The following is a 12,949-nucleotide window of genomic DNA, read 5'->3' as shown; positions in this document are numbered from 1 at the left end:
CTAACTTTACACAGACCAAGATGCCAGAGTCTTAACTGAATTTGCAAATGCTTGAATATCCTCAAAATGGGATCTTTGTTTGTTCGCCACCAGTTTGAACACCAGAAGTGGCTCCTGGCATTTCCTGGCATTTCACCCCGTCCTGCTTTTATGAGATCAACTCTTGATATTCTCTCACTGCTGTTTCGCCTCACTGGATAAAGAACGGCACACTTTAAATGTGAAAAGGAACAAACGTTTATTTTTGACCTTCTCATAGACTTATCTCAGACGACAGTGATGCAAGCGCACATATCCTGTTTTCCATGAAAACGTCCACGACGTCCACAGAGACGGAACAAATGACACCATGGTCATGAAGTTCAAATGGAAACATTAAATTAAGCGCTACATATTTATCGGATACAATGAACAGTTCAATTAATTGCCGAGGAAACACAGAATTCAAGAACAGATTTGTCGTCATACTTTTGAAGTGTACCAGGTATTGAAACAAAGCGACGCGATACAACCAAATCTTTATATTTACACTGAGCGCCTTTTTTACCACTGTTAAACAATATTACATATAGAACAATATTGAATTATAGGATGCAGTATTGACAATATCCCTTTGTTGCAAGAGTCTTGACCTTTTGAGTATCAATGGCTGATTCTCATTTTTGCCGTTTTTCCCTCTTTTTTTAGCAAGCCAATGAGTGAAGAGTGATGTGTGCCCTGCTGACATCCTCCATGTGCAACATGTCTGCATGTAGATTTGATTTTCACAAGACCTCAGTGTAAACATGACATGTAAATATGAGTATTTTGATAATGGGGAAAACACTTAATTAAAAGCAAATGAATTAAGTACTGGCACACCAGCACAAGTATGTCCTACTAAACAGCCATACGCTTGTTGTAGAGAAAAGTGAGAAAATCACATTGTAATGTTTCATTTCATCCCTTTGCTCCAATAATAACTTGCGGCTACAACTGTAACACAACTCGCATATAATGTATCGCATGAAACCCTAATGGCCGCCAAACCAAAGTGAATTCAACACAAAAAAGTCAAACAGAACACAACACTTTCCCAATATTAATGCATGATAATTGCACCGAAATAAATTGTATGCTACAAAAGCATGAATAAAGTATGAGCAATGTACAGAAACAAGGTCTACATTTAAGGGAATCCTGCATTTAATATTAGCATAATTCTATATCCTCTCTTTTTACGTTTTCAAAAATAATTCAGCATTTATTTACTTATGTAAAATGTATGTAAAGACATCTGAACAAACAGCAATGGCTACTTTGGTTCCTTTTCAATGAACGAGGGAAAGATAAGGGGAGGTATGCGATGAATTTACAAAATATACATCTTTAATTCTGCTCTTTCCAGCATCCATGATTGGTGTGTGTGTGTGTGTGTGTGTGTGTGTGTGTGTGTGTGTGTGTGTGTGTGTGTACTTTCAGGGATCTTCAAGGTGCTATATCTGATAAGGTGGTGCAAAGGAAAAAAAATAAGAAAATTACAAATTGATTTGTGGCTTGTTTCCCAGTTGCCATGGGACAAATGCACCCATCGTGGCCAAAAGTGCCTTAGAGTATGAATGTGTGGCTCAGGTCTGTCCATTTGCCCTGGTTTCTTCTGGATTGACTCCAGCTTACTGTCATCCATCTCGAAAAAGGTTTTCACAAGAAGTCAAAGATGACATGAACCAGCGCCATATCAAAGTAAACAACGGGAAATCACAGCTCAATGAGAAAACACACCAGACATCTCCTCTTTTCTTTTTCTTTTTGCATATGAAAGCTGCACTAGGTAATTTTGCACAAATGGTAGCAAGTATTAATATCAGACACAGGTTGTTTTGTTTTTTTTAAGGACAGAGCTGCAAGCTGCTGTTTCGGAGACTTCACTCCTTATGCAAAAGTGACGAGGATTTAATTTTGGTAAAAACAGCAGATTTGTATGAAATAAAAAGGATGGGACACTCTGCTTTGTATCCGAATGATTTCACAAATCTTGCCCAGTGCAGCTTTAACATGATTGAGACCAGTTCATGCTGATTTACTCCCGTCTGCCTATAGCTGTCAGTTGTCGGGCTCCAGCTCCTCTAGGTGGTCGGGGATGGGTAGACCAGTGAGAATGGTCAGACACTTGTTCCACACGTTGAACACGGGGCACACGGGCTGGACGAAGGAGACTTGGAATGTGTGCAGGTGCTGGGAGCCCACGGCGTCGTAGAAGGTCACGTAACCGGCGTCGTAATCGAGCAGGACTCCGACCCGTCGCAGGTGGGGCGAGGGCTCGATGGCCAGCTCTTTGCTGTTGTGGCGAACCACCCAGGAGTTGTTGCAGCGGCAGAGCACCCAGGAGGCCGAGTTCTTGCCGATCCACTCGTGCTTGGGGGCCGATTTGTAGGCTATACCCACAGCGTACCTGTGGAGGGGCGGAGACTTCGGTCAACCTCGAACCTTTACCTCAAATGGACTCCCGACTAGATGTTTGTGGGTCAGTAAAACTCACCATGTGCTCCCTCCAATTAACGCCTCCCAGTAGTGGCGACCGCTGTCGATGTAGACGTTCCCCACCACGCCGTAGCTGCTCTGGCTGGTGAAACGCTCCTGGCTGTGGCCTTTCTTGGACGTGGTCTCGTCCCGCTCCACCGTCAGGTTATCGTGGGACACCTTCAGCTTCTTGTGGGCGGATTTGGGGTCCAGCTTGAACGGCTGGCCTGGTAGAGGAGAAGGATTTTCAACGTGCACAATCTTTACAGAACAGCTCATTTATTTTTCCTTTTATTGACTTTCATAATTGCCGAATAATAAAACCAACGAGCTACTTTTGTGTGAGTGTTTTTAAAGACGTATTTTCAGCACAGGTCGATCCGATCTCGGGCGTTGGTTTTCAGTAGTGTGGCGCTTACTGTTGGTCTTCAGAGTCCCCGGTTCACTGCTCCTGCTTCCCGCTTGGTTAATGGCCTTGACAACAAAGATATACTTTGTGCCGCTCTGCAGACCGTGCACCGTGTAGTGGTTCTGCTTGATGTTGGGAACGATCATCCAGCTCTCCAATGAGTTACACAGACCTGGGACAGAGAGGGTAAGGGGCGCAAGATAAGGAGGAAGAGGGAGGGTTGATGCAGTGTGCAGTCAGTTGATTCAATGAGACATATTCAAGTTTTTGCTGCTTAAAGGTTCCTAAAAAATGTATTTATAACAAATATAATTAATTACATTCAAAGGATAACTGCCTGAGAAGAAATCTGTGTAACTGCAGACATGTTCAGCAAAATCAACACCCGAATAGGAGAAAAAGGGTTTACTTCAAGGTCTCCTGGAGAGGAGTGAAGTCCAGTACAGCCGTGTGACAGGCGAGTGTACTAAATGATCGGCTGTGTGTTAGCCTGCGGCAGTGGGAACAGGTTAGAGGGTGTGAAAAGGCACTAGAGGAAACCATTCACACCTCGACGGCTTCATAGCTGCACTACGCTCTGTTTGGTGTGCGTGTTTATTCAATGGCATGACGGTACTGCAGCACCGCCCCCTGAGGCGTGCATGCGTGTACTGTCCTTCCATGTCGTGGCTTAGTTTGCCTGAGGAATTTACACTGGAAGGAACCACTACCAGTGTAGCTGCTCCTTGTTGCCCACCCAGAAGTGAAAATAATATTCCATACCGATCGGCTTCAGATCTCCTTTGAATGTTACAGTGTCGCATAAAGATCTGGCCACCACCTTGTAGCTTATAGAACGCCTTTTGTTGGTAGATACTGCAGTCTGTCTTTCTATCTAGTGAAGCCTGAGCAGTATATGCATTGTTTATGGTAATGATTTTTAAGTATATACAGTAAATCCATTAAAATCCAAGACATAGAAGTCTTTCTCCCTTTCCTATCATCCTAGCACTCATTTCCCACAGGCAATCAAATTCCACTCAACATGTGTGCATAGGTTAAACATGTGCTTTTTGGTGTCTTTTATTAAATCCACATTGGTAGACTTTCACTTTTTGATTCATACGAATTGCTCCGGGGGGAATTTTCTGCCGTGCGACTTGGATGTCGACAGCAAACGACCTCTGACATTATCGGATGTGAAAACAGGAGGTGAGAAAAATCACAGCGTCTCGGTGAACGGGAGGAGACAGGGATGTGAAAGAGAGAGGGAAATAAATGTCACATTAACTTGATGGCCGTCAGTTCCAAACATGCTTTGAACGGTAAAGTCATTTGAAAGGTGTAACCTCGGGAAGATGGGAAGAAAGATAGAGAAGAAGGAATCTTTCAGCATACGGACCCCGTCATTGCCACTTTAACATCTCGCGTGTTCAGACGTAAGAACTCCGCTGAAGTCTGCTCTTTGACTGAGGGCTCTACACACCGCGAATCCTCTACTGCACTATTGTCAAATCTTGTTCGCCTTTCATCCGTCACAAGCTACAGTCACTTGATGTGCGACAACATCTGAGGGTGATGGCGGCATAAAGGCTTCACTTCAGGAGGTTCCACTTCCACCGCTATCTCGGCTTTTTAGAAAAGCACTATAGCTCCCAGCTGCCTAAGGGGAGCCAGTGGCCACCAGTAGAGCAGCACGATTGTGCTTCAGCAGTTCTTTTTATTCCGTCAGCAAGTTCTCAAGATGCTTCTTCAAAGCATCTTTAACAATTAGTTTGTCCCTGTTGCCATAAAGCATCTTAATTTGTAAGGACGGCTTCTTTCTGGAGCCAGCTTGCTACCTCAGCATTTTATATCCATTCATTTAACCTTGATTCACTTCTCACCATTGAATACTTGGTGCTTCTTTTAATCTTCTAATAATTTCAGAATCAAAGACACATTTCTGCTCCATTTTCCATCTGGGTGGGGTTGTTGCTCCGTCAGTAGTGACTTGACGTATCCATCCAGTCTGCATCAGTTTCAGTGAGCAGGAAAGCTGCAGTAGTGCTTTCTGGGGGCAGTTAATATGTTCTGCGTTGATGGAAGAAATATGCTGATTTCAGAGTTATTTCTCGTCAATCTCGTGCGCGCTAGAGGCCATTGTCATAGTTATTTCTTTTGTCAGTATTTTTCTGGTTGTAACACAGGAAGACAAAATCACCGTTCCCAATTTTGCCCAAGAAACAGTGATTGGCACGGTTGTTTTCCGTCAGAGAACATTGATGTGGACTAGACTCCCACCAGGCTGCTAAAAACACAAGATAAAAAAAAGATGCTGCTTCCAAAAACCTGAAACTACAATAATTCCCCGTCTGATTTCAAGCATTCCTTTTCAGCCGCTCATACTTACTGGCAATGTTGGACTGCCCAGTGAAGATGGCGTACTGGAGCTCATAGGACACCACCGTGAACTCGTCGTCAGACGTCCAGTGGACCGAGATGGTGTCGTACGAAGCTGTGCACAACTCCTCCCTTATGCACGGAGCGTTCGGAGCTGCAGAGGGCATAAAAAAGGAAAAGTCATCCAACACGATCTAACGCTGATGACACCAACTGAATACAATTGCAAATTACGCTATTCCAAAAATGATAACGCACTTGTCATTTGTTTTAGCAAACAGTAGCCCCAATTAACCCCGTACTAGTTCATTTGGCTCCATTTATGAGTCTACAGGCTTCATTACACACAGGACTGAAGATGTTCTTTCCACTAGAGTGGTAGGTTGAGCATTTAAAGCAATGCGGGAGAGAAATAATGAAATATTCACATGAAAAGCAGCTCACATTAACACAGCGGGGAGGGTAAATAACAGTTTAGCAGTAACTCATGTGAGTCGTTATATAACCAGATACGCTAGATTTTTCACTTGTGTATCCATGTGCTCTTTGTGATATAGTTCTCCTTTTTTTTGTATTCACAAAGCATTTGGTAGAAAGAGAATGGACTGAGGTGAGAAACAAAGATACAAAGACGCATCTTCAATTGATTGTACAGCCACTCCTCATCTCTCTCTGTGTCTGTCACTCTCTCCCTCTCCCAAGCATTCTGCCATGAGTGGCTGAACATAGTGGAGTGATTCAGACTGATTCACTTAGTGAAAAGGCCCTCCAGCGAAGCCCTCATGCATCGCAGAGAATAAATATGAGCCAGCCATTTTCACAGACCTTCAAAACCACTACACATGATGCCTTGTTTTTGTCCCCGGTGTGCTCATAACTCACACAGTGACATTATGATGGGCCCTTCCAAATGGGACATCAGAAATTAATGTTGAAAATTAATTTTGGAGTTAATGTACTGGGGACCGCTCCTTCAAACGCAGTGCTTGAAAACAGACTTCAAAAGAATAACAAAAGTAGAACTCGAAGCTGTAATAGAGTTGTAATTCAAGGCGGCGTTTGGTTTTATGTTCAGTGAGGAACTGAATTAAAGGGCTCGTCTGTAGTTCTCACTGATTTTGGCATCATATAGTGCTTTTGAATTAATAACAATGGGCTTGAATAGATTTACCTGTAAGGTAATCCAGATTCTCCAGCAGCTTCTTCTCTCTGGTGAAGTCCAGGGCAACAGTGTCGAAGGTGTCCGTTAGGTGGATCTCAGGAATCAGCACTTGGGTTGATGCGGTCGCCATGGACACCCTAGATCATTACCAATCAGAATAGAACAGGCTTTCAAACGTTATTCTACAAGTATGCATATTAGAACTGAGGAGCTATATCATCATTTATAAGCTACTCCAAGATGCTGAAACAAGGGATTTAGGTATATTGGGTTGATGGAGTAAGATATGTTATATCAAATTAACTAACTGCTCAAGAGTGGCTAAATTGTAAATACTCAATCTGAATTAAATCAGAGCCCTAAATCGTGAGGCTGCAGATGAGATTCCGATTGAAACACTCCTGAGCATGCACATATTGGACGCCGGATTTTGCTCTAAATTGCCAAATTAGTCAGAAAGCTCGAGTACGGAGTGGAATGCAATTTGGCTAAATGAAGGCTGGATTCCCTCTCTACTCGTCTGCTGTTGGGGAAATGAAGTACGCAGAGTTCTCAAAGTGTTTCTCGACATATACGTGTGCACTCTTTGCCCACTTCCTAACGCTAGCCATTGGCTGGCTGAGCTGAATAATTCCAACATGCGGGGCCAGTGTGTGGGCTCTCTGACCTCTCGTTGATGCTTTTGGCGGTCTGCAGGAAGCGAGCGTGATCGGTTTCCTTCAGCGTCTGATCGGCCTGCGTGATGAGGGCGGAGGACCTCTCGATGCACTGCTTGCAGTTGGTGATCTGTTGGGCGAGCTTCCGAATCCTTTGTGCCTGGGAAGGATGGCAAAGAGAAGTATGAGAACAGTGCTGTTAGGCTGCATCAAATTACTAAACCTAGAATGCATGAAAATACCTTCAGTCAGGTTAAAATGTTGCGGATTATTAGGGATTAGAACATAATCAGATTTGACAGGAAATTATCCAAAAATCTGTTTTTTGGATTTAATGTTTCAAAGTTCACGAAAAGGTCATATCCAGGGCCGACTGATGCACATAGCCATGTATTTCTTAATTAGTATGAACATCCAGCACTGTGAATTACAGCAAAGGGTAAGAATGTGTCCTTCCTGGTTGGAGTTCAGGGACTGCAAGCTGATTTGTTTTGGCCTCCCTCCTGTTCACATGTTCTATGAGGTTCTGTTTAGACGCCATGGATGTCTTAAATGAACCAGACACTTCAAGGTTAAATCTCTCTATGTTGTAGAGAAACTATAAGTGTCATTCTGCAACCAAACTTCCTACGAAAGTTCATTAATTTGAAAAAGAAATGGAAAACCGAGTGAGTTAAGCGTTTCCATGTCGCTGCCAATACCACATTCTTTATGCGTTACAGTGATTTTACTGCACGCAAATCTGGGATTGGATATCCCCTCGTTTGCCCCCCGGTTTCATCCCCTCTCCCTACAGTATGAGCAGAGATGTTAGGAGACAGATTGAGGTCAGCGGTTGGATTGAGGTTAAAGGACATTTCATCAGCAGTTTGGCTTGTATAGATCTAAAAAAAAAAAAAAAATCTAATCTCAGTCCAATTCCATTTCAAGTCCTCATTGTGTACAAAAATAAGGAGAACAGAAACTTTGTCTCAGAAAAGCCTGAAAATAAACATCTCTTTATCTCTTCTGTGTCCTCGCTGACACAATCCTCAAAGCTAAAAGTGCACACTACACGGTGTAAAAAAAGAAATCCCTGGTGGGATGCTAGTCTCATTAGAGACGGCTTTTTAAAAAATCATCCGGGTTTAGAGTACAAGTACACGCACCGTCCCATATGCTCTGGGATCTACTTTTTCCCCCGTCTGTTCGGAATGTGTTGAAAGGTTTGCATCTGAGGCAGCTGAACAGTTTGGCAGCTGCTCACAATATAAGGTCAAGTGGCTGTAATGAAGTATTGCATTGGACAAATATAGCTTGGAGTGTTTTCAATGATTTAAATATTGATGGATAAAGGTAATGACATCATCACTCTGTTGGAATCCAAATCGTTTGACTCATTACATTGTACATATGCAGGAATAAAGGAGTTAATGTGTGGTAGCTTTGAAATGGGCTACGCATTTTAGTTAATTCACTGTTCGCCAGTGAGAGGCTATGAGGTGAAAGATCGGTACACAAAATGGCAAAAGAAAATAGCGGGTATCTGCTGTCGCATTCCTCGCCCCCGCTGAGCGCTCGCCTCACCTTCCCCTCCTTGATCTTGTTGCCGATGATCTGCCTCCTCTGCTGAATAATGTCAATCAGGACATCGCACTCCTCCAGGAGCTTGCCCTCTTGGCGGGACGCGTTCACCTGAGAACCAATTCACAGAGAGCCATCCAGAGAGAGAGAGAGAGAGAGAGAGAGACTCCACATTATGTCGGCCGAGGGACAGGATGTCATTTTCAACCATCAGCCGGCCCTCCCGGCTGAAGCAAACACTTTGGGAAGATGAGGCATATTCAGCCATTTTTGCCTCCCGCTCGCTGAGTGACAAGTGAAATAAGCAGCGAGTTCTGTGGCTGTTAGAGAGCAGACATGACAGTCAGCAGTATGCTGAAGAACCAGGCTGCATCTTAAATCGGGACTGTGTGAAATGTAGTGCCCTGGAAAAATGTCTCACTGTAGAATTCAATGTGTTGCTTTTGATAGAAATGAAAATGCCCGTTGTGAGACTCTACTGTCGTCAGTGTTGACGGATTGATGATATGTGTAGGAAATCGAAATGCACTGACTGAGAGTAAACTACTGAGTGTCCATTGTAGGGAATAGTGAACAAGGGAACAAGGGAATGATTTTGGAAACGGCCAATGAGTAACCCTCTTTTCCATGGTAGCCATTTTGAAGTATGGAAGTATTACTGTTTAAAAAAAGATGAGAATCAGACATTTGTCATTTTACATAATCCCCAATGAAAACCGTATGAATCCAGGTTGCTGTTTGCTCATATTTTAGGGTTTTGTGTGACGCTGTAGAAGGTATAAAAACTAGTTAACCTACCTATAGATAAAGGCCAGTGCTCACCTAGCTTCATATGAGGCATATGGATTTGTGTGGCAGTGGGTTCAAACAGCTGCTGGGTTCAGAACCAACTGATGTTCAACTTAAGAAAAATAATTGGATTTAGTTGGAAGGTGTTTGTGAAAGTGCAGTTGACTCAGAGGCAAGGTCTTTCAGAAGCAAGAGGGCAGCCGGCTGAGGTGTTTGTTTGACTTGGAACCTTTACAGCCTATAAAAGTTGTTCAACTCCAATTATGAGACTGCAGGTCCTAACATTACGTGTGCACTCTCATTGTGGCCATTTCCTCGTGCTCCTTTCAGCACCGTGTAAAGTGTTGTGTTTAGGGATGCACCGATCCACGTTTTTCACTTCCGATACCGATACAGATATCTGAGGTTTAGTATCGGCCGATACCGATCTGATACCGATCTAATAGAGAAAAACAGTGCTGAATCGATTTAAAAAACGCAGCCGACGCTACGCGCCCCCAGGTTGTCCATCGCTTTTCTCATGTTGCTGGCGTTGTCCCTCAGAATCACGTGGATTTTGCTCAACTGAATTTGCCACTTGTCAAACATTTCCTTCAGGCTAGCTGCTATCGCTTCGCTGGTGTGCGACCCACGAAAGTTTGTTGCATTTAATATTGCACTGTGTGGCACAAAAGTTTCATCCAGCCAGTGTGCTGTTAAACTTAAAAGTGACACAGGGGAAACGTCGGAGCTCCAGATGTCTGTCGTGAAACTTATCGATTTGACATCTTTTATCTCCTTCAATATGCGTTTGCACACTTTACCGTGCAGTTCAGGTAGCGCCGTCTCCGACAAATATTTTCGGCTTACCATGTCGTAGCGTGGTTCCAGGTGGTTAACTAGCAGCCGGAATCCCTTATCCCCGACAACTGAGAACGGCTGCCCGGTTCCAGATGGCTGATCCTTTAGCTAGCTCCATTTTGAAAACAATCTATGCGGCCAGTTCGCTAGCGCATGACGTTACGCAGAGCACAACGCATATAATTGGACTGAATAGATTTGCCTTTATGGATCGGTCACATTGTCACCGATACCCGATCTAGAATTTTTTTCCTATATCGGGACCGATACAGATATTGATATCGGATCGGTGCATCTCTAGTTGTGTTGCCGCCGCGAAGCGATTAACGCAGGGAGCAATGAAAGGGAAGTCTGCCGTGAGTGTTGCCAACCAGTTAGTGCACAGCTATTCAAACAAACACGTGCGCTCTCTGTTAAACACAGGTGTTTAATCATGACATCATGGGGCAGCGGTTAGCCTTTCCTCCGTAGAACCAAACAAGGCTGGGAAGTACTTCCTCAATATCCTCAACATGGCCTCCTAAACAGCCTCCGTGGGCTCTTCTGAACAGAAATCCGTTTATATTAACACCTGGATTACAAACCGACAGTGTGCGAGATGTGCTCAGCCGAGCACCTTAGAGCAACGCCGGAGCGTCTGCCTCTTCAACTCTTCTAATTGGTCCCTTCGTCATCACCGAGACAGCTCTGTGGGAACTTAAGATGTAAAACTGCTTACTCGGTGAAAAGCTTGTATACGTGTTATCTCTTTGTGTCACTTTGTGCACCAATTGGTATACTTTAACAGATCTAAATATTATGGGGATTTGGGGTGGAATATTCACTGAATTAGACCACAAAGACACACATTGGTGTTCAACTTTTCTTTTTTTTTTGGAAGTCAGCTCTTTTTGGTCTCCTGCAGATTCCGCTTATTTTGCTGTGTTTTTAAAGCACCATTGGGTTACGAGTCGTTTCCACGAGCTGCTAAACAACAATAAAGTAGAGCCGGCTGACATTTCACGACCATTAATCTCAAGAGGTCAATGTGAACGAAGACGACGTCCTCCGATATTGCTCATCTGAGTGGAACGACCGCACACGAGTCATCACACACGCACACACTGCGGTCGCTCTGCCTCTGAATTTCAGCATTCCAGTAAGAAAACGTACACACACACACACACACACACACACACACACACACACACACACACAGAGTTTGTGACCAGAGTACATGATGCACCATGTAAAGATGTGGAGCATCTAATGACTGTGGGCAGAGCCCTCTGGAGCGTATGAGCAGTATGACAGATTGCACCCTAGCAGGGACATTAAGTGATTCATTAGCCTCAGAAACACACACACACACACACACACACACACACACACACACACACACACACACACACACACACACACACACACACACACAGACGACTCAGACCTCGAGGATATCCAAACTTTTGTAAAAGGCAACTTTCTGCGGAGGGAGGTGACTTTAAACTTCACAAGCCAGAGACATCAGAGGAATTTATTCCTTTTGTGGCTTTGGCTACAGAATAAGCATCAGTTTTCCCTCTATTTCTATAAACATACCAATTAACTGCTTCAAATGGTCTCTCTTTGACTGTTTGTTATTATGTGATTAACTTGATTTAGACATGGTAACTCTATTTTTAACAGAAGTGCTCAAATACTGCGTGGCATTAGATTCCAACAAGTACAGCATCTTGATTCTATTAGTTGACGTGTTGCTGGTGTTTGAAGTAATGCGGTGCAGGTGAATTGTGACTCAGGTTTAAACCACAGCTCAGAAGAACTGGATTTTTTTTAGGAGACCATCTGTGCCTCTAAGTATGCATGAGCACTGTGCAGTTTTAAGTCCTCATCTAGTCTCAGAGATGTCAGAGAATCTCAGCAGCTATCTCCTGAGAAGCTGTTGAATAGATTCATCTGATTTGAAATATTCAGAAAGCCGCCTGTGCAACGCTTTTACTGTGTGACCCTCCTTTTTATTTTATTTTTTATTTTTTTAAAGCCCTCTGATACACCACTACTGCAGCTGCATGTCAAGCACCTCCATATATTGAGTTTATATTATTGCATGCGTTTATCACACTTTACATCTTCTACTTGTGCAATATGGCTGTTCTCACCTAACAACAACGTGCTGTCACTCCTGACTCCACAAGCTATTTTAGGGATTCGGAGTGAGTTGCAAAACCCTCCCGTACGAGTAGATGTGACCGGAAAGGGAAAAAAAGGTCAAGTATTTTTTTCCCCCCTTCATATATCCATTATTTTTTAATTTCTGATTTTCAAAGTGGAGTGTTTCATTTTTTTTCTGTCCTTTCTTGACGGTCCGGACGATCAAAGAGAGTTTTTTTTTTTTTTATTTAAAATTCCAGCATCATCAGAATTCTTCAAGCTTAACTCGCAGAAAAACCTCTCTGTGTGATGGTGACACAAAAACATAAACAATACGCACACAGCACTATAGCAAATACAAAAACAACTCTCCTTCATAAATCACAATCCTCTTTTCTTGCAGTTGTGAAGGCCCTGTCCTCCATTATTTCCAAGCGGAGATGTCTCTGCCTTCTAAGCCTGTGGCATTGCTTTATTTAAAGCTTCTTAGTGGGCCAGCGTAACATGAACAGGCAGGCTTGGCATTGCCCTCCAGTAAAT

The 12,949-nt window shown here is 43.5% G+C and overlaps 1 protein-coding gene across 2 annotated transcripts in view; it reads right to left on the bottom strand.

Moving 5' to 3' along the window:
• Positions 1-219: 219 nt before the first annotated feature.
• LOC137879006 (E3 ubiquitin-protein ligase Midline-1-like) overlaps positions 220-12,949 on the bottom strand; it is a 48,003-nt gene continuing 35,273 nt past the window's right edge. For both annotated transcript variants that reach the window (XM_068719565.1, XM_068719564.1), the window contains exons 4-10: positions 8,654-8,761; positions 7,099-7,247; positions 6,441-6,568; positions 5,280-5,423; positions 2,919-3,080; positions 2,519-2,726; positions 220-2,431 (exon numbers count right to left, since the gene is read on the bottom strand). In XM_068719565.1, coding sequence (XP_068575666.1) covers positions 2,083-2,431; positions 2,519-2,726; positions 2,919-3,080; positions 5,280-5,423; positions 6,441-6,568; positions 7,099-7,247; positions 8,654-8,761 — 1,248 coding nt within the window. In that variant the 3' untranslated portion in view covers positions 220-2,082. The remainder of the gene's footprint in view (positions 2,432-2,518; positions 2,727-2,918; positions 3,081-5,279; positions 5,424-6,440; positions 6,569-7,098; positions 7,248-8,653; positions 8,762-12,949) is intronic.

This window comes from Cebidichthys violaceus, unplaced genomic scaffold (assembly GCF_023349555.1).
Source record: "Cebidichthys violaceus isolate CVI_PGR_0920_01 unplaced genomic scaffold, fCebVio1.0.p SCAF_24, whole genome shotgun sequence".
NCBI classification, from domain to species: domain Eukaryota; kingdom Metazoa; phylum Chordata; class Actinopteri; order Perciformes; family Stichaeidae; genus Cebidichthys; species Cebidichthys violaceus.
The sequence above is the reverse complement of the archived record's forward strand: the minus strand, read 5'-3'. Positions and strand labels throughout refer to the sequence as shown.